This window comes from Phyllopteryx taeniolatus, chromosome 9 (assembly GCF_024500385.1).
Source record: "Phyllopteryx taeniolatus isolate TA_2022b chromosome 9, UOR_Ptae_1.2, whole genome shotgun sequence".
In the NCBI taxonomy this organism is placed as follows: Eukaryota; Metazoa; Chordata; class Actinopteri; order Syngnathiformes; family Syngnathidae; genus Phyllopteryx; species Phyllopteryx taeniolatus.
In genome coordinates this window covers 20,078,901-20,104,490 of record NC_084510.1, presented here as the reverse complement: position 1 = coordinate 20,104,490, position 25,590 = coordinate 20,078,901, and the positions used below count along the sequence as shown (strand labels likewise).

At 42.4% G+C, this 25,590-nt stretch overlaps 1 protein-coding gene and 1 long non-coding RNA gene across 9 annotated transcripts in view; one reads left to right on the top strand and one right to left on the bottom strand.

Moving 5' to 3' along the window:
• kaznb (kazrin, periplakin interacting protein b) overlaps window positions 1-25,590 on the top strand; it is a 112,102-nt gene that overhangs the window by 43,137 nt on the left and 43,375 nt on the right. For 6 of the 7 annotated variants that reach the window (XM_061783658.1, XM_061783653.1, XM_061783652.1 and 3 more), the window contains one exon: window positions 1,427-1,640. In XM_061783658.1, coding sequence (XP_061639642.1) covers window positions 1,427-1,640 — 214 coding nt within the window. Of the gene's footprint in view, window positions 1-1,426; window positions 1,641-23,223; window positions 23,344-25,590 lie in introns of those variants that run through there. The other variant, XM_061783656.1, reaches the window with a different exon arrangement.
• LOC133483077 (uncharacterized) lies at window positions 12,579-24,770 on the bottom strand. Of its 2 annotated transcripts, XR_009790009.1 has the most exons (3): window positions 24,664-24,770; window positions 22,195-22,405; window positions 12,579-12,737 (listed from the first exon to the last, which is right to left on the bottom strand). It is a non-coding gene; the product is annotated as an uncharacterized LOC133483077 (long non-coding RNA). The 2 variants fall into 2 exon arrangements; XR_009790008.1 differs by lacking the exon at window positions 12,579-12,737 and having other exon boundaries at window positions 18,808-22,405.

The window sequence follows — 25,590 nt, the reverse complement described above, 5'->3', positions numbered from 1 at the left end:
CACGCCTTCGCTATGGACCACGGCCTGTATATCGTCTTACATTGTAAATCAAGTGTCACATTACCAAGTCTCTGCAAAACGTCTTTGCATCTATCAGTCACTTTGTTTGTTTGCTTTTTGGAACTTTACAGCCGCGCACAAGAGTGATGGTGACACTTTCTGTTTGGTCGCTGTAATGTAATCTGTCTGACTGTTCCCCATTGCGCTTCAATGGGCCTCATTCACTGTTTCTCTCTCAGTCTCTCTCTCAGTTACACTCACAGTTGAAAAGTTTCCCCCTTGGGCGCTTTGAGCCCCTCCCTACCGCTCTCTTTCCTCTCCCACCAACATGGGGGGGCTTTTCCCAGGACAAAAGAGATGAATATATAATGGCATGAACTGGACGTGGGTGGAGGGGGTGGCGGGAGTGGGCGGAGGCGTGAGAGACCGAAAGACAGCGGGGTGTTGGAGTGCTTGTCAAAGGGGGCCTGTCAAGAGTGGGACCGAGCAAGGAGAACTTTTTTCTTTTTCTTTTTCTTCCCAACAGAGCTAATTCGCTAACTGGTAACAGACGCCACAAGGGTGTGGGACACGCAGCACACTCCAGTTCCACAGAGTGACTGCTTCATAGCCCACTGAAAAAAAATGAGCATACATTTCTTTTTAAAACAATGACATAAGGAATACATTACTAAGTTTAAGCAAAACTAACTGCCAATAAAATGGGAAAATTTGATTTCTTAAAACAAGTGAACATAACTATCCTTAAACACCCCCAACGATGTATTAAAAATAATGTATTTAGATTACCTAGACTTATAGAATTATTGCTTTTGTTATTCTAAGATAAACATACTCATAACCACCAAAAATTCCAATACCTTTTTAAGATTTGTAAGGGGAAAAAATGCTTGAAGCGAGTCTCCTCCTCTCACAAAAAAACTTCCTGGTAAGAAGAAATATCTTGGCAGACAAAGAACAAGCATATTTTGCCTTGATTTGAGGTATTTCGTCTTGGTTAGATTTTAGTTTTTGCAGTGCACCCCTCATTTTGCCTCTTCCTCTATCTCTCCGTCCCCTCCCACCCTCTCTCTCTCTCTCTCTCTCTCTGCCCCTCACTCCCCCCGGTCGTACAGCACATGGTACAGTCTGCTCAAAGGCTGCATGTCATCTCACTCCCTCCTTCTCTGAGAGCAGCTGCTCACAGCACCTTCTCCTCCGTCTCCTTCTTCTTCTCATTCTCCTTTTTCACTTTTCCCTCACGTGCGAATGATGCAGTAGCAGGTAGACGTCATCCCCTGGCGGACAGCAGCGTCATTCTTTTCTTTTTTTTTTTCCCTTTGAAGTTATCAGCAGAGAGGTTGAGGCACAGGTGGAGGAGTTGCCACCGGTATCCTCTTATCAACTTTAACATGATGTCGCTCCTCTGTGTGGATCCGCTCCCCAGGGGAAAATCCTCAAAATGATGGAGGACAACAAGCAGCTGGGCCGCCACATCGACGGGGCCATCCGCTCGGCCGGCCAGGAAGTCAGCAACCTGCGCTCGGAGCTGACGGCCACCAACTGCAGGCTGGCCGGCCTGGGAGCCGGCAGCCCCGCCGCCTTGGAGAACCACCACCACCGGCAGCACAAGCACCACGCTGACAGCCTCCGCTACCGCGGTGAGTGTGAGCTCAGCTTTCGTTCCTCTTGCAGCTTGCGCCACTCTGAGAACATGTGTCGGCCTTTGGAGAGACGTGGGAAGCATTTGGGGAATGCTGCTAATATCATTCCACTGCATGGAAGGCTGAGGGGAGCACATTTTATTGGGAGGGGGTGAGTTGGACCAGAGCTGGTTTTAGGGGGTTAGCCTTTCCAGGCCACTGCTGGGCTTGCATCCCTCTGGAATCTCAAACAGCTTCAGGAAGTTGAGCCAAAGTTGAACATTTTGTCTATGCAATAGTTTTGGCCGGTTCAATTTATACCTACTGCTTTTGTCAAACAGTCATCCATTCATTTTCCTTTGTACGCACTTCAAAATAATGCCAAAATGAAACACCCTAACAACGTACAGTGGTGCCTTGAGATACGAGTGACCTAACTTACCAGTTTTTCGAGATATCATTCGCCCAATTTTTTTGACTTGTGAGAGCAAACCCGAAATACGAGCGCTGTATGGTGGAACTCAGTTCAACTCACTTCACAGCACTTAATCGCCACTTTTGCAAATAGTGAGCAATTTGTCAAAAAAGAGACTTGACGCTGTTTAATGCGACACCCAGTTGAAGTTTACTGTTAAACTAAACATTAAACAAAAAGGATTATACATGTATTTAAAACAACGGAACAACGTTGCTTTAAGAATGGCCTGCTAGCTTAATGCTAAAATTTTAGAACCCTTTAAGCGATGGATATTTGAACACAAACGGTAGAGCAACACATGTAGACGGATTATGTAACAGTACTCACAGGCATATATCCTTTATGCTCTACAAAAAATGATTAGTATTACAACATCAGACACACAACAGAAGTACTATTCTTCATTTGTGTCTACATGACTATATTATACTGCCTGTGGGTGGCCAAGGCAGGCACACCAGAAGAGGCAGCACAAAGAATTGGATTGTAGCATTAAATCATGATGCACAAACCTTTAAATTATTTACATTCTATTTAATCACTTTATTACTCCATGACTTTATAAATGACAATATTATAGAGTGCTACTTTTCCTTATTCCAAAACACAAACACATTTTTTTGGGGGGGGCTGGAGCGGATTAATGACATTTCCATTCATTTCAATGGGGAAAGATGATTTGAGATATGAGTTTTTTGAGTTATGAGCGTGGTCACAGAACAAATGAAACTCGGATCTCAATGTCCCACTACAATAATGAAGTAGAACAAGGCTCTTTGTTGATCATGGAGGTGAGACTAATTTTATCCAAGGGGAGACTAAGGGCAGCAAGAAAACAGGCCACTGCAGCAAAATGGCGATTGTAGTGGATAATGCTGCATTCAGGTGATGACAAATCTGCATGACCAATGAGAGAGCAGCAGGGGTTGACAAGCATGCTTAAAAGCAGTGAATTCTTGTTTCACCATAGTACCTGGTAGCTGCTTTTGCCAATAGAAAAGCAGCAATAGTGAGGAGACTTGCAAACGCCGTGCAGTGGAAAAGGGGCAGTAATGCTGCCGTTCCAATACAAGTACGAGCTCTACTCGCCTCTGTTTGGACGCATGTCAAACTAGTACAAAAACTACAAAAACCACAGCGCGGTGAACGCATCGGTCAGCTCGAGACACGCAGACAAACAACTGAAACTGAGGGCTGCTGCAGCAAAGTGGAGACTGTGCAGTTTAGTACTGCATTTAGGTGATGAGGAATCTGAAAGAGTGAACAGCAGCGGTTTACGTAAGCCAGTAAGCATTGCTCTAGCATGCTTGGAATCCAGGTTGACCAGGTACTGGAAATAGTTCACCATAGACCTAACAGTAGTTACTTTTGCCAGTGGAAGAGTGTCAGTAGTGAGCAGACTTGTGGTGTACGGTGTAGTGTAGACGAGGCTTTCATGCTGCCTTTTCCACTTCAATTTTATTATGAAGTATATCCTTTCCTATCATCAGTGTAACCGGAGAAGGGAAAATATTTCAAACGAATCGTATTTATTCAAAACACAACGTGTAAGTGAACCGACTTTTTGGGTGAAGCGTTACTGTGTACATCCTTTCCCGATCTTTATTATTTATTTAAGGATACACCCGTTTTACGATACACCATGATATCAATGCAACTGGAGTGTTTCGTGAAATCTGTACTTTCTTATACCGATACGATACCAAGTACAATAGGTGGATACCGATACTTACTAAACATGTTGATGTTGGCCTTTTAAATACAATCAAACGTTACAATTGCTGATCACGACGATGCTATCACAATTATGTCTGTCCTTTTGTAAAGTTTGGACACTTGTGGTAAAATGAGATATTTGTTGATGTAGTGGAGTATGTTTTTAATGGTCATTTTGCAGCGAGGACAGCACATGTTCAGTTCAGTTCAGTTTATTTTTGAAAGGGGACAATGCAATTTCATAAAACACATGAAGTACACATGGTTAAAAAAGCCAGAATTAGCCAGAAGGCTAGTTTTCGTCTGTAGTCCCCTGGCCATGATGTAAAAAAGCAGTAAAATACATCTACAAGACAATATAATACAGGATACATAATCAAACTATGTGGGAATTAGACATTCTGGATTGGTAGATACACCAATATATTCTGATTATTTCAATATTGTATTACACGCGCTGTCAAGACGTAATGCAGCCAATTTGATAGGCAAGACCCTGAGGTCTTGTTTGCCTGTTGCCATCCATCTAAACGTGGCGTTGACGGTTGTGCATGTCATGTGAGAAGATAAAGAGGCCTGTCAATGCTGACTCATCTTGTCGTGCGTTCTGAGGTGTGGCCTTTGAGTTCAGCGCGGATTATACCTATGAACTGTGACTTCCTTTCCGCAATAGCTCAACATTTTGTCTTCATGGTAATCATCACAAAGACTAAAAGGGTGAAAACAGATAAAAGTCCCTCCATGTTTGCTCCAAGATGACCTTCTCTGTTGAGTCCGCCCGCTGTTGCCGTTCCTCCGTTCTCGCGCTGTTGTGAGAGCCTGACATTCCCACATTCCTGAATGTCAGGGCGGTGATGTCACACTTCCTGTTCCCAGACGCGAGGGCCAGCGGTCAGGTGACCGGAGCCAAACAAACCTCTTCTAACGCTTGGGATGGTCACAATGACACAGGGCGTAGTTGAGGACACTTTTGTAAGCCTTATGCCCTGTCTATTAAAACAAAATAATAATAATAATTAAAAACATATATATATATATATATATATATATATATATATATATGAAATCCCAATACTTTTCCCTTTCTTTCCATGATGGCGTCATTTCTATCCATATTTAACGAATCACGATTGAAAAATGAACATGATGATGATTCCAGTTTTGATCTTTCTTTTGAAAAATACGCAGCATTTTATTATTATTTATTCATCTATCAACTCCTGGGCCAGTGTTGAGTCTGGCTTTCATCACCATGACGACCAGGGGTGGAGCTAGGGGACTGAACAGACAGAAGCAGAGGCCACAATGTGGGGAATAAAAGAGAGTGCCCGTAAAGACCGTAAAAGCATTTTCACTGACTGGGGCAGCACTTCATACACTAGCAGCTTACACTAATGTGAGCATCCAACAAAATGTATTGCAGCTCTGCTTAGCTTTTGTCTGTGACATGATAACAGGGGTCATGCACTTGTGGAGGATGTGGGTGTTTCTGCTTGATAATGTTTCAAACAGTGTAGTCCATTAAAAACTTGAAAGTGGTTCACCTGCCCGAGCTGATCATTTCATGGGAGAGAAAGTTGCTGTTGGGGCGGTTATGTACATAATATACTTGGTCGTTTCATTTTACACTTGATGGGTGGGCAGAAACTCCAGAGACAAAAGTATTTGTTTACAAGGCATTCAAATGTCAATATTCCATGATATGTTCCCTTAAAACTGCAGTGCTATTATGAACGGAATGATATTTCCCCCTTTTCCTCATGACGAGGTTCTTGTTTAATTTATATCAGGATTTAAAGTCAGAATTTAAGTTTATCAAGGTTTAGCTGTCAGATCAGCTTAGACACTTTCGGGTTTGATGAGTCCATCGGCTTATGGAGATCATCCGCGCCTTCCTGAGTCCAGGCGCATTTGTTAGTCTGTTTGTTATCTTTCATGAAACAGCTTCTTTATTATGCACGACCCGATGGCCTGAATATGTAATACGGACACCTTTGCCAAAATGACAAGCTTTTCCACTACGTTTGGACTCCCCAAGGCATCTCCAACAAATGCCCAGAAGAGGCTCTAACCCCGCGTTGCCTTCGGCCTCCTCGCTGAACTCGTCACGAGGGACGGCGGATTAAATCGCTTCCCCGAAATTTCACCCTTCATTGGGATTAACTACATCGCTGCTTTTTACACGCTTTATTTCTCTCCTTCAGACTGCCTCTCCCTGTATAAGTAGTATGGTGGAACCTCAGAATTTTAAGTGTGTCATGTATACTGGTATTGTGAGACTTCATCTCAGTGAGCATGGAAGGGATCAATTTATTTTGAATTCTTTATCTTCTCACCATAGAAGGGGACTAGTGATGATAATTTATTGTGACATAAAGGTAGGTAACTAAATGAGTTACACACAGCCCTGCCCTGGCCGCTCAGTATATTATAGCGACAATTGTGATTGGAATGTGGTGTCATCCCAAAAAAGTGAACTTGTTTTATAGTTTTTATGTTTTATTTTAGCAGTAGAAGGGATGGTGCACTAGTGGTTAGCAGTGCACTGTGTGGAGTTTGAATGTTCTCCCTGAGTTTGAAGGGGTTTTGTCTGGGTGCTGAGGCTTTCTCCCACATCCCAAAAACATACGTTAGGTTCAATAAACACTCAAAATTTTCGGTGAGTGTGAATGGTTATTTGTGTCTATGTGCACTGCGATTTGCTGGTGACCAGTCCAGGGTGGATCCTGCTTCTCTTGCCAAAATTCAGCATCAAGCAGCATCAAGTATGAAACTGAGTTTCCCGAGTGGATATTTAAAAGTTTTTATGAAAACTACAAAAGGCTCCAACCTTTTTCACGGTGATGGATGTGCATAACTGACACCGCCGTCAACAGCATGTGCCAGATGCTATAATATGTAGTACTGCTGTCAGTGTCGGTGTCAGCCAAGGCGAATGCAGTGGAGAGTGACGCGAGTGACGCTTCTCATCCCGAAGACGTATTTAAGTGGTTGAAATGGGAAAGTATATTAAATGTTCAATAATCATCAATTTAATATCAATTACAGTACATGCATTGAGATAATTCACTTGTCAGATAATGTTCCTCAAGAAGGATTTTAACGAGGTGGCATGTTGGCCGACTGGTTAGCACATCTGCCTCACAGTTCTGAAGACCGGGGTTCACATCCCGGCCCCGCCCGTGTGGAATTTGCATGTTCTCCCCGTGCCTGTGTGAGTTTTCTCCGGGTACTCCGGTTTCCACCCACATCCCAAAAACATGCGTGGTAGGTTGATTGAAGGCTCTAAATTGCCCGTAGGTGTGAATGTGAGCGCGAATGGTTTGTTTATATGTCCCCTGCGATTGGCTGGCGACCAGTTCAGGGTGTACCCCGCTTCTCGCCCGAGGATAGTTGGGTTAGGCTCCAGCATGCCCGTGACCCTAGTGACGATAAGCAGCACAGAAAATGGATGGATGTATTTTAACAACTTTATCTAGCTCAGGAAATGGGAGAATTTTCTCAATTTCACACTTTTTAGTTGATAATCAACATTAATATTCAACATCTTTCGTGATAAATATTCACTGGAGAGGGGGAAGGGGAACATTCAAACGGTGATGTAACTCGTAACTTAAGCTGTCAGATAATTGTAACAGATTTCCAAAGACCTTGTTTCGAGGTGAAAATAAAACTTTTATCAGTGTAGGGCCCCATGACTGGGTTTGCTTTGGACCCCCAAATGACCCTAATGAGGACAATTGCTCATGATTGTGACATTTCCATGATTTCATATTGAAAAAATATCTTCTACACACAAACAAATCCGAGGTTCCAAGGGATTGTTTCGAACCTTGGAGGTTCCGCTGTTTCATGCGACAACAAACACGTGCGGTATGTAGCTCGTAAGACTAATTATTGAACTCCAAGGTAATTATTTGTAACTTTTCCTGCCCCATAAAAAGTGCCGGTATGTTTCCCAAGCTGTAAAAAGTGAAATGTCAAGGGTATAAAAGCAGAAGCTTTGAGGGTATCACCTCAGTGACATGCTAATATAAAAGGTGCATTTTATAGGTGAGTGTTTTCATAATGAAGTCACCTCTAATCCTCTATATTGGCTCCTCACTGTGAATCCATCACAGGGATGTCAAGGCCTTGTTTAATATTCCTAAATGACTCAGAGACGCTTCAGCAGCGAGTGGAGTGCATAGCTGCCATACCTAATGACTCGCTGAGATGTGTGAAGGCATGTGAGGTAACCCTATGGGATATTACCATGTGTCTCCTGCTGCTCGATAAGTGCTCTGCTGCTGGATGCTGAGACAATGACTTGCAAAGATTGATCTGTTTGTGACCGACACCGTGCGTGTGGACCGGAGATTACCCGGGGATGCTTTTACTTGAACGACAAGGACAAACATTAGACGACTGCAAAACGCCACTTTTAAGTCAAAAACAGTCAGTGTTTGAATTGTCCTCGCTCGGCTATGGGAGGACAGTGTGGTGGTGCATCAGGAAGACCGAGCTTACAAGGACGATATACACAGTAAATGAAGAGTTCATTTAAACAGAAATATGGTGAATTTTTAAATGAAATGTTAAAAAAAAAAGCACTTCCACATCTTATATAAGTTAAAATCAAATAAAATTGGATATTTGAAAACAGGTATTTCCCATATATTAAATACAATTAATGTATTAAGTTGTTTTAACAAATAGGACTTCTCTCACATACAATGAATTAAATAGTAACAAACAGTATATTGCCACAATTTCAATCAAATGTAATATAAAAAGGAATGTACACATTCTAAATAAAGTCAAAGTAATTAATCAAAATCGTTTTTTCTACTGCAGTTTAAGCACAATTAAAATTCATTATTGGTAACATTTGGATTTTTTTTAACATTAAATGATAATAATGAAATTAATTAATAGTTAAAATGAATAAAGAGCGGTCCCACATTACATTTATTAAGAATATGGGGCCATTGCCTGTATTTAATTCAAGTTAATGTAGAGCAATCATTTCCAGATTTTAAAGATAATTAAATGAAACACAAAGAAACAAAATAACACAAAACATATCGTAATAATAATGAAAAAATGAGGCAGCACGGTGGCACATCTGCCTCATAGTTCTGAGGACCTGGGTTCAACTGCGGCCTCGCCTGTGAGGAGTTTGCATGTTCTCCCCGTGCCTGCGTGGGTACCGCGGTTTCCTCCCACATCTCAAAAACATGCATGCGAGGTTAATTGAAGACTTTAAATTGCCCGTAGGTGTGAATGTGAGTGCGAATGATTGTTTGTTTCTACGTGCCCTGCGTTGGCTGGCGACCAGTTCAGGGTGTACCCCGCCTCTTGCCCAGAGTCAGCTGGGATAGGCTCCAGCATGCCCACCACCCTAATGACGATAAGTGGTACGGAAAATAGTGGGATGGATAATAAAATGATTAAAATATTTTTTTTTAAAACAAGCTATTTGGACATTTTAAATCAAATAAAATGAATATATAAAATACTTTTTCCGCAGATTTTGTGTCAAATTTGAATTTATAGCGAATTCATGACATTGTTATATAACTCCATGCCCCAGAATATTCCGCAGATTCTAGTATTTTGATTTCTTTTCCAAAAGGTACACAAACTTTTCACAATCATTTTTTTGATACACAAACCAGCGGGTGTAACTGACATGCCCGTTTTTTTTGTTTTTTTTTACATTTTTTAAGTTTTTTATTGTCCCGTGGGGCAGTTACGCACGAGCCCTATGAATTCTGCCAAGCAACAAGCGGCATCACAAACTTTCAAGCAGTTGTGTTGATTTTTGTTACTGCGTCTGCTTGGTAGCTAAAATGGGCATTAGTAGTGAAGTTGTAATTGGGAGTAATGCACGTCGGTGTCGTTTAGTGCATCGTTAGTTTGCAACTACAACTTCATAACAGCTGTAATGTCGAAGCGTTGATTATCACATGCTGCTGATGGATATAAGCGGATGATGAAGCGTGAGCGTGCAAAACCCGCTGCAGCCTGCTGTAAAAGAGTGTTGATGAAGTGTCCTCCTCTTAACGCTGTGATCATCTCTGCAGTGCAGAAGCCGAAGTGCCTCTAATGCGCTCTGCTGCAGAGTCGTTGCAGTCCTCTCTCTTCTCCACCATCTGGGCTGAGTTTTGCAGGAGGCCCGGCGTCTCTTGTTACTTCATTGTGTACACACGCTGGAACGTGAGCTATTACGCCGCTGACCCCCCCAGCTCCATTGTTACTCTTTCTATTTTTCCAGCGCCGTCCAGGGAGCACCCACGCACATGCAAAGAACGCATGCAATGCACTTGAAGCTCCCCTGTGGGCCCACCGCCGTCTAATACTTTAGCCCCCTCCGCCCTCATGTTCCCTGCACGGCCCCTGCTAGCCACGCCCCGTCTGTGGTCAACGCAGCGTGAGAGTAAATGTGTCCAAACAATAGCCAGGAGAGAGGCTGCCCAACGCTTCCCCACCGACTCTTCTCCCTCACTTTTCCTCTTCCTTGCCACACTTCCTCCAGTCAGAACTAAGGCGGGAGTTGTTGCTTACCCCTGGCTTTACACCACATGTAAAATATCACCACATTCAAATATCGATGTTCAATGTTGGTATTGAGGCAGCGTGGTGAACTGGTGGTTAGCACATCTGCCTCACAGTTCTGAGCTTCTGGGTGCAAATCTCCTTCATGTGTGGCGTTTGCTTGTTCTCCCCATGTTTTTGTGGGTTTCATCTGGGTACTGCAGGTTCCCACATTCCTAAAAACATGCGGTTCATTGAAGAGGAGACCAGTGTTGGGAAAGTTCATGTTCTACGCAAACGAGTTCAAAGTTCAGTTCATAACTTTTAAAATGAACTAGTTCAATTCATAGTTAATAATTCTAAATTTTGAACTAAGTTCACCATTCCCAAAGCAAACTACTTTATAGTTGTTGTTTTTTCCCCCCTTTTTAATACGTTGCTGCTAGCTTTTACCCTCAAAATTATTATTACATTTACATAATTTATTACATTACATAAATAAAGCATTACCCCATTGTTGCCACCCATTCAGTCCACACGAGTACCCAACAGTCTCAAAAACACAAGGAAAAACATATTGCTTGAATGGTCTTTTTTTTTTTTTAAATGAGGAATTCAAACAAAAGCAGGACTATAGTCCTTCATGTGGAAACACAAACTCTCAACCATGGTGAAAGTCACATTCAGTCTCCGACACTGATCACTTTGTATTCCTCCTGACTATATTAACAAAATATTTTATCTTATCTATTCTTAGATTGCAAGACAAAATAAATTCAATTATTATGTCAGTGTGATCATATAATGTTTTAGCTAAAGCACTCTAAGAGAAATAATAATTTTCCTAGTAATCCATTTTCACATTATGTATGACAAAAGACCCAAAGAACACATTCACTCCCATTTACGGCGTGTCCATGAACGCATCCTACACCGTGCCTTGACCACCTAATGTAAACATGAATGGCGGCCGCACTGAATCGGTTGCCAAATACGATGTTCATTCCCCCGCATACGAAGGCTCGTATATCGTGCGTACAGCCGAGTTTTCTCCTGGAAGTCCCGAACCAAATCTGATACTCTTGAACGAAAACAAACCGTTGTCCAAAAAAATGTTCACAGCCGCCAGAATGAGCGCGTTCGCAATTACATTCATCAGGCAGTATTCAACTTTGTTCAGTTCACGATTGTCCTTCATTGAACTTGTTCAGGTGCAAGACATTTGCCGACTCTAAATTGTCCATAGTTGTGAATGTGAGTGTACATTTTACTTTGTCTATATGTGCCCTGTGATTGGCTGGAAACCTTCTCTGCAAACACCTTCCTGAGCCCTTTCCATTATGTGTTAAGCATCTTCAAAGGGTGACTCATTTAATTTGAGTTTCATTAAACAGTGGTTAACTTGTCTTCATACTTGACAGTTAATGTTCCTGGAATGGAATATTTTAAAATAAAATCATGGACCAGATCAGATCAGTTAAAATGTATACATAAGGCTATTTTCTAAGTGGTAATATTGAATATTTAAAAACTCTCTGTGTTGACTTATGAATACGTAATAACAAGGTGTATTTGGTGATTTTACATTCTTAATTGCCACACAACTTTGAAAAGATGTTAAGCAATGTAAAACAACCAAACTTTGATCGCAATTGTTCTTCTCTGCTCACCCCTATTCCTTCTTTCACACACCAAAAGAACACATCAAAAGCCAAAGAAAAAGCAAAATACACAAAGCTCAATGAACTGAATCTCAGTCCAAATTCTAACATTTTGTGTGACTTTAGAGGCATTTTTCCCCCTAAAATTTGGCTTTGTATGACCTCAGTGGCATTAAGCTGCAAATAATAAACATATTACTTATCGCTCTCAATCACTCGCTTTATAATTATTTCTATTATTTGATTATTAAGTGTTGAGTTTACCTGTACTTGTAAAACGTGTTTCAGAATACTTACCGGAACCCTGGCCATTTCAGTACTGATTAATGGCTAATGAATAAATGATGAGCGTCTATTTGTTGTTGCGGTAATGGAACACAAGGCCGGTGCTGACCTGGCACAGCGTTGCAGACTGTCTGTCAGAGGGAGCGTTCGTGTGTCTCTGCGTGTGCGCTTGATCTCTTGATTTTGGCCGCCCCGGTGGGGGGGGGGGGGGGAGGAAGGACAGCTGAGTGCCGCGAATTCACTTTCATGTGTGCACATGAGCACAGGAAGCGCTTGGCTATTGTATGCGTGGCTTGAATGGGTGGCAGGTTTGCAGTGCAGAACTGATTTCCATGTTTCAGCATCGGTTCAGGTCTGCGCGTGGGGGGCCTGATGAAGGCTGACCCCGGCGTGTCACGTCTGTGGACTGTTAGCTGAGGGGGAAGAAGAGATATCCTGAATGGCAGCTGCGTTCTCCTGAAGAAAAAAAAAAAAAAGAAAATAGAAAAGGAAGGCCTTTCGTTTCATTGCAGTAGTTTTAAGTTTGCAACTTTTGCTGTGATGCAACTTCTGAATTGTGTACGCGCAGGAGTAACAAAGTAAAGCAGTAAATAAGGAAGTAGCCAGGTAACTAAGTAAGTAGATTTACGGTAGGTAAATATTTAGATAACTAAGTAGGCCGGCAGATAGTACAGTAAGTGTCTAGATAGGTGACTAAATAGGTAGTAGGTCGGTTGGTAAGTAACTCACTACGTCTAGGTAGATAGGTCACTGTGTAGGGAGGATGGTACTGTAATTCATTAGGTTGGTAGGCAACTTAGTGGTTAGGTTTTTGGGTAACTAAGTTGGAAGGTAGATCACTAAAGTAATCAGTGTCGATACCACTGATCCAAATAGAAATCAGGCATCATAGACGCACCGCTTATTGGTTGGACAAAAACCAATGGAGTCCGGATCGGGAGTGAAGGACCTCTGCTCTACCTCAAGTTGCAAATAAGAAATGGACTCCTGCTGTTTTGTGTGTGGAGATGATGTTCATAGGCGCAAAGTTTCTTCAATCACAAAAGGAAACCGAGTGGAGGACGTGAGGCAAGTGTGCGGCTTGCATCTATCGCCGCACTGCGTCTGTCACAAGTGGGGAACTCATTCATGGTTTGTTTGTGGGGAAAGGCTTCGTTTCCTTTTTGTACTTTAGGAGCCTGTGGAATCTTCTAGATAGTTGCCTTATGTTTCCACCGAGAGGAACAGTCCAGTTCAGATTAGCACGGGGCGGTTCACATGCTGCCAACAGGAATCTGATAAATGCTCGCTGAAAAAGAGGGACTCAACGAGTTTGACATTTTAGAAGCCTTTATTGATAGAAATGCAGAGACAACAAAGCAAACTATTTTCCCCATATTTTGAGACCCTACATTTTCTTTGAAACCCTCATTTGAAACCCTAATCTTCCCCGGAAATCCTCGTTTGAAGCCCTAACTTTACCTGGAAACCATAAATTGAAACCCTGAACTGCCCTTGGAATCCTAATTTTGAAACACTAAATTTGGCTCCAAAGCCTCATTTGAAACTCAACCTTCCATTGAAATCCTGAGTTGAAACATGAATCTTGCCTTCAAACCCTAATTTGAAACCCTGATTCTTTGCACTAACCTTATCTTGAAACCCTACTTAAAAACCCTTAATTTGAAACCCTAACTCAGGTTTGAAGCCCTGCTTTAAAGCCCTGACTTTACCTTGACAGCCTAATTTGCAACGCTGACATTGTCTTCACACCATAATTTGAAACCATAATCCTTGTTTGAAACCCTAACATAGACTTTAAATCCTTATTTTAAACCCTAACCTTGCCTTCAAACCTTCATTTGAAACCTTAATTTTGGCGTCAAACTCTATTTTAAATATCAAACCGCGGCTTGATGTTCGATTATGATTCTCGATACAGCGTTGTGTGTTTTTTTTTGGTTCCCTCCTTTACGCATTTTCACCTGGAATCATCCAAATCCACTTTGACTCCAAACTTCAAACAGCGCTGAAGGCAGGAAGCCAACATCCATTTCAAACGCCTCATTGCTTTAACAGCGATGAGAGCCTCCGCCGCTGCCGCTACTGTAGGTATTGTTGTCGCCCGGGCCGCTCGTTTCAATCCTCCCCCCGAGCCCAAAATGGAGTCGGCGAGGAAGAAAATGACTTTTCAAGAAGTGCAGAGCTCCGGCAGTCAGTCCGCCAAAGCGTGACATTTCCCCCGCGGCCGAGGAGAAGCAGAACACTTCTGACGCCGCTCCGGATCTCTTCGCGCAGGCGGGCCGCTCGGTTGACCTTTTAGACATAATCCAGAAATGCTTGTTTTTCATGGCGTTGTAATGCCGTTCAGTTTATCCATCCATCCATCCATTTTCTGAGCCGCTTCTCCTCACTAGGGTCGCGGGCGTGCTGGAGCCTATCCCAGCTGTCGTCGGGCAGGAGGCGGGGTCCACCCTGAACTGGTAGCCAGCCATTCGCACTTGCAGTCACACCTACGGGCAATTTAGAGTCTCCAATTAATGCATGTTTTTTGGGATGTGGGAGGAGAAAGCCCACGCAGGCACGGGGAGAACATGCAAACTCAACACAGGCGGGGCCGGGGATTGAACCCGGGTCCTCAGAACTGTGAGGCTGACGCTCTAACCAGTCGTCCACCGTGCCGCCCCGTTCAGTTTACTCAGTCTTTATTCAGTCTATTGATCTACCACAAGTAGACCAAAAAAAAGTGCTTGTAGCTTATTCTGTGTGCATGTAGTTTCTTCATTCACTTGAATAATTTCCTTTCCTCAAGCATGTTGAACTGTCCTCTATAATTAATACGGATGAGAATCAAAAACTGGTTCTTTTTTAGAAATGTGATTAGCCATAGTTAATTCATGATTTCCATCATTTTCCCCCCCTTAATAAATACAATCACCATTTAAAAACTGCATTTTGTTTACTTGGGTTATATTTGCTGCGATTGGCTGGCAACCAGTTCAGGGTGTGCCCCGCTTCTGCACGCCCGCGACCCAAGTGAGGAGAAGCGGCTCAGAAAATGGATGGATGGGTTATATTTGTCTGATATTTCATTTGTTTGATCAGTTTAAACGTTAAAGTGGGGAAACTATGCAAAAAAATGCATATGCAGCTACTACTTTTTCATGGCACTGTATATTTCTATTTTGATGTGGTGTTTGTCGTTCCCTCACACAATGTGAATCGATAAGGAATCAGGTTCATAAGCAGTATTGCTAAAAACTCTACCGACTTCTGGGCTGCCCATGTTTATATTGCGGGCAGCGACGTCACTTATGAGTTCCGCCCGGTCTCCCACTCTTCTTAACATTTAACATTACAGCGTTTTCAGTCATTTTAGGGGGGCGGGGGGCTTTTACAAAGGTTGCTGTCATGTAAACATAGAGTCCATGTACCAGGCGGTCACATGTTCACATTCATTTGCACTGCATAATGTTTGTGCTTGTGCATCTACATGGCTCCCATGCATGAAATTTGACTTTTGAATGATTGTTTTTGCTCTACAGCCTGTCGACATTAGCGCTAAAAGCTTTCCTATCTCTCTTCACCCGGACCGGGGAGCTTTTTTCGCAAATATTTATCATGTCACCAATTAGAGTGGCCGTGCTGTGCCGGGCAACACACACACGTGCGCACGCGCACACGTACAGTGGAGGTTGTGTATATACTTACGTCATGTTTGGAAGCAAAGGTCAGGTTACATTTGCCCTCCAATCAGATGTTCTGCACGTTTTGCTTAAAGAACTTCACGCTACAGTCGTACCTTGGGATACGAGTTTCATTCGTTCGTTGACCACGCTCATACCTCAAATCGCTTGTATCTCAAATCATCTTTCCCCTTCGAAATGAATGGAATGCCATTAATCTGTGCCTCCCCCCAAAAAAGCAACAATTTTGCAATGTGTTTTTTTTAATGAGAAACACAGCACTCTATAATACTACAGTATGCTTTATAAAAATTATACAGTAATGACATTTAATACAGATAAAATTAGAATGAATTAAACAGTTGTTACACTGCATCAATTGAATGGGCATTGTACTGCTTGTCCACTTAAGAGGCAGTATACGACAGCCAAAGAGATATGGAGTACTGTACGTGGATGTCTGTACAGTATTGACATCTCAGCTCCTCTCAGTTAAGCTCAGCTCCTCGCAGAGGATAAAGAGCATATGGTATATATTTGTGGTCAAATATCAGTTCCGTAAAGGGTTATACAGTGGACCCCTGTATACTCGCCATTTGGCGCCTGCGGATTCACCTACTCGAGCATTTATTTATTTTTTGGGTATATTTTTAGAAAGAGAGTTGAGTTCACTGCCCCATGCAGTGCTTGTATCTCAAGTTTGAGTTTGCAAGTAAAAAATCAATTAAAATCAGCTGACCGACGACTCGTATCTTGAAAAACTCCTAAATCAGGTCCCTTGTATCTCAAGGCACCGCCTGCATTACACTTAAATAATAATAATTTTCACAGCTTGTCAGATTAATTGAGGTTTCTATTTCTAGGGGACGCCGCCACCCTGAACAGGATAAGCGGTGTGGAGAATGGAAGGATAGATGGATTTCTAGGGGATGTAGTTATTTAATACGTGTGTATTAAACAAAACAAACTTATTAACGTCTGCTTTTCATGTCAGGCTCAATCTGCACCCATGCTGAAATGGAAATAAGCATTTTAATCCATTTCAATGAGACTAATCCCACATTGATATTTAAGGCAACTCAGCGTGATTTGATCCCAATTTCACACTACAGAGCTGAGAAAATATAACATTTAAGAGTCAAAGGCTTGTTATCAAACAATTATCTAAGCATCCTGATGTATTTATTTTTAAATTGTGTGATTAATGTTTGTATGATTAACATTTTTTTGTTTTATCCTCATAAAAATATGACTTTGTCAATGTTATATCTTTATATTATTTCAACTTTATGCTTGCAGTATTTTTACCTTATCCTCATAATATTTAACTTTATTCTTGTAATATTTAAACTTTATTCTCATAATATAGGGAGATATTTTCTCATAAAAGTACGGCTAGCCTGAAAATGTTACAGCTTTGTAATATTTGAAGTTTATACTTGTAATATTATGAATTGTGTTGAGTCTCGTAAAAGTAAAAGTCCATTCTTGGAATAAAACAATTTTATTCTGGTGGCACGAGGATTTTTTTTCTCGTAAAAAAAAAAAGTACCGGTCATTTTCCTTTTTTTCCCCACTTGTGTGTCTTGTCATTTTATATGAATTTTGGACACATTTGGATTTAGTAGACTCCGTGTCTAGGTTATGCTTTCAAGTCTGACAAAGGCTCCTCTACACCAGAGATGGAATCTTCCATCCTGGCTGCTGAACAATGACTTCCATTCAAACATGGCCACCAAAAACTTCCAAGTTGAAGTGCAGCCTTTCTGAGGTTTCGCATTCAGGGGGCTTTCCCCGCCAATTCTCCCGAGTAACCGCCTGTGAGACAGATGACTCGCTACTCTCTGTTCGGGAATGCGCTCCCAAACCACTAATGAATCCTCCGAGCCATCCCACCATCATGCTCTCATTCTTCCAACAACGCAGTTTGGTGCTGCAGCAGTCTGGTGGGTGCAGAGATTGTGATGATACTTTTTTTTTTATGGCAGCCGTGCGTCAGCAGCTTATGACGACTCTATTACCTCGCTGTTATGGAGACTGTGTGTGTGTGCCACTGGGCTGCACGGTGTCCACTGCGAGGTCCTGCAGGAGCTACGGTGCCCACTTTGGCTTATGAGGCAAGATGACAAAAGTCCATTAATAGACTCTACATGCTGCTGAATTGATTCTGAGGTCAGTCCATAAAGCACTGAACCTCGGTGCTATCCTAAGAGTCGCATCATTATGGTGTTATTAGAGCGGGAGGTGGGGTGGGGGCGTTGGTGGGAGTAATTTACAGGTGCCTTTAGAGCAAGAGCGAGAGCTCAGTATGCTTCTGCCTCGCTTCTGCTTTCAGACGATTTCAGAAAGGCGGCCTTAGGCGTCCACTTAGTAGTGTTTTGGCTTTATTTGCACCCGTGACATCATATACATAAGACAACTGTCATTGTGGACATTGGGGCTCTGTGATACAGCGGAATATATCACAACGTGTCAAAATTACTGTGACGTCACGTCTCCTAAAAACTCCACTTAAATGCCGCAAATACAAGATTATTCGCAAGAAGAGCACTGTGGGCAGTAGAGCAGGTCTTAATCCAACCTGTTACATTAGTGTAACAACTGTTACACTAATATGGCAGGTTGGGGCGTACTGTAGATTAGGCATGAATAAGCGATTTCCGTTTAAGACATACATTACTTACTCTAATGTAAGTCGGATTAAGCGTCATGAATGGATAGCGGGGTCGTGGGGGTGGCTTGCTAAAGAAACAACTGTTACTGTCAAGGCCTTTTCACACTGCACTTGCTCAGCGTTAAACAACGACGGTAACGGGGGTGCGGCCATCCCATATTTGGAAGTGGTGACGCATCAGCCTCGAAGGAAATCGGGAGGCGTTCCCTGCTGAGTGGACCGCAACCTGGCAATATGTATTTGTCATTGTTGAGAAACAAAGCCCTAACGTTACTTATTTTAAGGAGGAGGAGATGACTCAGCAGCAAAAATTAAAACAAATTTAAAAAGGGAACGGGAATTTCACGGCAGTATCTCCCAGTTCAACTTGTTTGTGAGCTTTCTTGTTCCAGTATGAGCGCTTCGGGTGTAGTTCAGTCTGAGCAGGGAGCTTTGAAAGGGAGTTTGAAAGCCTCCTGGTGAGATCTCTCAGAATATCATTTTCCTATTAGCCAAAAGTTCGGGATAGTGGGACACTGCAAACATTACGCCTTCCTCCATTTCCCCCTTGACGTTTACAGTACAACTGTGCCAAAATAACACTCAGAAATCACGCTGCCGGCCTCTCTCCCATTGGAGGAGCTTTTTGACGTCACTGCGCCAAAGCTCCAAAATAGAAGATTTTTCCATCCGATGACGCGACGCTGGGCGTCAGATGCCCTCCTCGTTGACGCGACGCTGGGCGTCATGTCAAAATGTGCTGACGCGCCCTCTCCACACACACAATGAATGGGAAAATCCAGGGCGTTAGACAGTTTGCCAAGTGCAGTGTGAATAGGCTTTTATGCTGGTCTCTTGTGAGCTGAGTTCAATAAACGGAGTCTCTGCAGTGTGCATGTGTAACAGATGCCAGCTCGCGCTGTGCAAAAGTACGTACATTAGTCTAACCTCACTCCTCGTGAGCCTTTCGAGTAGTGGCAGTTGGTGTTTAGCACGCCAGGGAGACACCCTTAACGTGGGTTTGAGCCTCGGCCAGGACTGCGTTGGATGGCCACCGTTTGTGAGTTTCCGTGTGACAAAAGTGACCCGACACCTCGGATGCCGCACTAACATTGTGTGAAAAATGAATGAAGGGTAATGTACTGTAACTGCAATAATGCTACTACATCACGCACAAATACTCGTTTACAGCACTGCTATAGGAGCATGGATGTAGGCAACATTGTACATTACAATGTACACAACAACAGTGCACATTCCTTGAAAACTGGTTGTACTACCAGATACAGTATTTTGAATGGTATTTTTCCCACTGGAAAGTATGTATTTTTATTTATCTTTTATCCATTGAATGGTTTTTCTATATACAGTATGTGTTTTTTAAATAAACAGAGAAAAGATCTCAAATATTTGCTATTACTTTCATGTCATTTTAAGGAAAAATACTATATTGGGATATATATCGTTTTCGGGATATGAAATGACCTACAGTATATCAAGATACAGAACTTCCAAAGTCCATATTGCACATCACTAGTGGACAATATGACTCAATTACCTGAAACTACAAGTCATCTTTTGCGCTTTAGCAGTTCACTAGTCACAAATTTACCTATTATCATCTTTTTCTGTGGAACCGCTCCTCACTTATTTGCTTTTTTGCGCTCTTTCTGAAAAGCCCTAGGATGCTACAAAATGCCACAAAAGGCCTGTCTGTGTAGGAAAGCACTGTCAGTGAAGTATATTTGAAGTGATACATCTCGACTGAGAGACAAGCTTTGTGTCAGGAAGGAGCTAAATTTGGCCTGGATGGTTAGTGGATGTTCCGCAGAGTCTTTGCCACCTGTGCACACCCACTTCTGCTGCATTTTATTTTAAATCAAATAATCTGTAAACCATTTATTTGCAAGAGTAATGTTGTAAAATGATGAGTTCTAAATGATATTAAACTTAATTGGGATCAAAGGTTGTGGTATATTTATGGTTTAAGCTGTTTAATATAGGGAATTATCAAAACTTTGAGGGGGATGTCAATATCTCGCTCACATTTTTTGGCGATTCAAGGCAGTGCTTGGTCCCATAGCAAGGGATTACTGTACAGTGGAACGTCAATAATTTGAATACAATTCGACCAAAATGTTTTGTTGCTAGGTAGAGTTCACATGGCTCAAGCACCGGCTGCCCCATTAGCAAATGACAAAACGGACCAAAAAAAAAAAAACACGCCGACAGGACTGTATGAATGACAAACCAAGTTCTCACCTGCGACCTTAATGAGGACAAGCACTGTATAAAAGGGATGGATTTTTCTGGTCTGTATTAAATACAAGGTGCCTGACCTTTTCCAAGCAGCTTTTCTCTGTTACGTATTTCCCATGTGTCGTTGCACCAACAGTAATTGGCTCTAAGAGGTTGGTCCATTTGTTCCAACAGGTTCCATTTTCCTTTGGCTCCATCTGGACTCAATTAAAGATCCCTTTAGTCAATGTGTGGCTCCAGTCGAGCCCCAATTCCTGTTAATCTGTGCATCTTTCCCCAATTAGCCCGCGTTTTGACCTTTCAACACGGGCCCTGTGAGCCAGTAGCGCACAATGTGCACACTTTATGAATAAATAAATAAGGTGTGCCAACATCTGCAGATGCAACCCGTTCTCTCCTGCTGACGCCCCGGTTGGAGGCGTCTTCTGAGCTCGCAGGGGAAGCCGCAATAATCTGTCCATCATCGCTTCCAAATGCCATCATGCCAACACAGCTGGGGAATTCCAGCCATTGTGGTGCTGAGTCAAAAATCCATGCAGCCATCCATTTTCTATAGTGCGTGTCCTCATTAGGGTTGCGGGATAGCTGGAGCCTCTCCCAGTTGACTTTTTAAACAAACAACCATTCACACTCACTTTGACACCTATGGACAATTTACATCTTCAATGAACCTAAAATGATGTCAATTGCATATGGCACATACTGTATAGACAAGCAATCATTGACACTCACATTCACACCTTTAGACATATGGCATATACCCAGAAAAAAAACATGCAAGCTCCACATATGAAGGCTGAAACTGGGATTCAAGTGCAGGATGTCTCAATTGTGAGGCCGACGTGCTAACCATTACCCCACGGTGCTACCCTTGGGTTACAAACGTTCTCCCAAATTACCGTGCATCTTTTACAAGTGGAGACGTGGGAATTGGGGGCCATCCGGTTTAGCTTCATCATCTCATGCGGAAAAACAGTTTGGACAGTTTGAAAGCGGCTCCGTACACACTCATTGCCGGTGACATAAGCTTGAGCGCCTTTGTTATTCCATGCGGATACAGAGCCCAAAAAAAGAAGAAAAAAAAGAAGATGCGGAGGCTTTTGTAAGTGTCGTGTTGCTGCCTCTCACCAGGGCTCTTCTCCTGTAATGCATGCATGTCTCCTTTGTGCTAAACTGCAGAATACGTCCACAATGATCTAACTACTTTAATGCAGCTCTGTTGACGGGAGAATATTTTTAGAGGCAAATGGAAGCGGCGAGGCAGAAGATGTGGAGGAGGCAGGCCCAAAATCCGAAAGGTTACAAAAACCATATGAAACAACCTGAAGACTTTTACCGGCCCAATGAGCTGTGATGCCGCAAGCTCGGCGAGAGACGAACTGTAATGAGGATGCTGTAATGCAGCCAAGCGCCTCCAGGGATTCTTTGGCTTGAATGAGAGAAGTGCCGGCTGAGCTGTCGCCAGCTGTCTGCACGTGAGCTGCAGGTGGCGAGGTCTGGAGAACTCTCCTTCACACGAGAGTGTGGGGCCACATCATTAGGCACACCTGCACAAGCAAAAGACTTTCTAATGAATTCTGCCTTTACAAAATTGATCATGCTCACTTTTGATTGACACTTACAGAGTGGTACTCAGTGGAATACGTTTTTTATTGTGCTTGTAGTTTGCAGTGCATCATACCGAGAACTGTTCCTAATATTGTTAGCCTAATAGCATAATCCCCAGTCATATTGAACAAACAAAAAGAAAGCGGTTGCATTGATTCAACCTTTGCGTATTACCATGATCTGGATGACACACAGACATAGATTAAAAAAGCAATTTTAAGCAAGCAAATTGGTAATATTTATTGATATTGGGACAGTCAGTTAAAAATGAGTTCCCAATTCATTCCTAATTGGAATGAAGAAAAAAAAAATAAAATGTATTTTTAAGAATATCTGTGCAACCAGGTACCACATGACCCGTGGCCTGGTACCGGTCCGCAGCCCGGTGGTTGGGGACCACCGGTCTACCGTATTTCAGTTCCGTGCCAACTCTTCAGCATCGACAAGAAATTTCGATGGAAAGTTGTAGTTTAGTTTGTTGTGTTGCTCGAGAGCTAACTTTGTAGATAACTTAAAAGATTCCTCCTGATGACAGAACTGTGAGTGACTTGAAACATGTCATAGCGTCTGACCCGTATGGGAGCCACCAGCAGGGGGCCGGCGGGACCGTGCGGAGACTAAAAGCTTTAGTGGGCTTTGTGAGGAGAGTAGGGGAGAGTGGGGATGAAAGTGATGCGAGGGCTGGTTCCAGTGCTAATCTGCGCCACATCTGGCCACAAGTAAGCTTATGCTCCGCCCGCCCCATAATGAGAGTGTTAAGAGTGAACTTGAGTGCACATGCGAGGAAGGGCTGACATGGACTTTGTGTTGCGCGCCCACAAGATGCCGCGGCCCAGTTGTATACCGTGGGACCTGTGTGCTTCTGAGAAGCATAGAGGTAAAGAAATGTCTGTGCGGGTGTGTGTGTGCGTGTGTGTGTGCGCGCGCTTGAGGCAGCTACAGTGCGGTGACATCCGATTTCACGAGGTTGTGTGTTTTCCACGGCCTTGTGTTGAGATATGCATGCATGGACACGTACGTACGCTGCTGTAAATGAACCATGTGATCGCCAATATGTGGACGTCTTTAGTGTGTGTATGTAGTTGCGTGTCCGTGCGTGCATACATGATAGATGAGACTTCTAACAATATTTGCGACTCAGATGGCACGCTCAAGTTATAAAACGAGATGCGGGTGTTACTGAATCTTCATGCAACCACTATGTTCGGGGCACAGGGGGATGTGCCCCACTAGATGACACTTTTGCTTTTTGGTGTCTTTCTACTGCATATTTCATATTGACAAAACTTTTTGGAAAAGGTCGGGTGTTTTTCTTTTCTTTTTTCAAGGTTGTGCTGCTGCTATTTTCTTTTCCCCACTGCGACATGTATTTCATATTGAATTACATGCAGGGATTCTCACACAAAAGTGAGTCTCGTCTCCTAATCCTTATACTGCTGTCATTTTCAATTTCTCCTGAGAGAGATGTGATTGAGCCTTACATGAACTCTACCGAGCAACAAGTGACTAGGTATGAGATGAACGAGGGAACAAGAAAGTATGGTGACCCAAGAGGGTCAAAAGCCCAAAGGCAAAGCCCTCCATTCTCAAAGTTGTGATGAGTTTGTGAGCTTTCAGCTGTCACATTTTCTTGGTCAGTAGAGGAAATCGTGAGAAATGTGAAATCCGTATGTTTTAAACCAAACCGGATATACTTCCTGGAAGCCATGACTTTATTTTTTTGTATGGATGGCAATGGGTGGCTATACAGGTTTATTGAAAATTCTGACATCTGGGAAGAGCATTTAACTGTTCTGCCAGTCACTATAAGTGCCGTCACTATCAAATCGATTATCCTATAGATATTTCGTTGAGTACTCAAGTAATTATTATTTTTTAATACTTACATGCATTTTATTCTCATTTATGAGGGCTGAGCTTTTATCCTTTAACTGCATATGTTGGTCCTGAGTGTATGGTATAAACTGTACAGAATTTGAGACAACAAAAATAGCTTTTGCTAAATGGTTAGAATTTCCAATTAGCTTTAGCGCGCTAGCGATTACAATTTTACAAACAAAGATTTGAGACAACAAAAATAGCTTTTGCTAAATGGTTAGAATGGTTGAAAAAAAAACCCGCTAACTACCATTCAGCTCATTCATACATCATGTTATATGTATATTACACATCTAATAGTGTCTTAAAAAACACTTACAGACGCTCTTCTATTGTTTTGTTTTTCACTGGTCCATTGTGGGTGCAACAGTGCGTCCGTCTGCCAGAAAGGTCCGTGCGGGAAACATGGACAGTGGCCAAATGGTTCTGGGCGACACAAATTTGTTCCGGGTGGCGAAAACATTTTATTAATATTTGTTATTGCCTCGAGGCAGAAATTTTTGCATCGACCAATTTTTGTAGTCTATTTAGCATAGATTGGCATAGATTAACAAAGATATATAGTAATAAATAATTGAAATTGGATAATTTCTCACGGCACCACTGATCTCCCACAACACTGGTCTAGAGCGTGGAAGTCTCTCTTTTTTTTTTTTTTTTTTAAATTCAGCCCCAAATGCGAGTTTAACTTAGTAACATGAAATTTATTAGGCATGTCTATCATTTGCATACTCACAAAAATGTCTCAAGAACCCATGCTCATCAAGACACAGAAAGTCTGCAATTTTGGTGATCTTTCATTTCATTTTGGCCATTCCTTCAAAAACACACTTATAAAAAATTATTCTGATTGCTACCAAATTTGAACCCTGAATACTAGACAGAGGCATGCCACTTAATTGTGAGCATTTTTTGTTTTTTATTGCGTGTGGGCAAGGCATAGCAGCGAAGTTTGATGACTATAACATGAAAACCAATAATTCCAATTCCAAATTTCAGCCCGCAAAGCCAGTTTCAGTTTGTAACATGAAATTTGGTAGACAAGTTCATCTTGAGTAGACCCACAAAAAAGTCTCAAGAAGCCATGCCAGAAAAGACACAGGAAGTCTACCATTTTGGTTGGAAGCGGCCATTTTAGCATTATTTAGGATGTTTTGGGTGATAAAGAAAATATGAACGCGACCCAGAGATTTTGTGTGACTGCTACCAAATTTTAATTGTCATACTGTCATTGTATGTGGGCAGG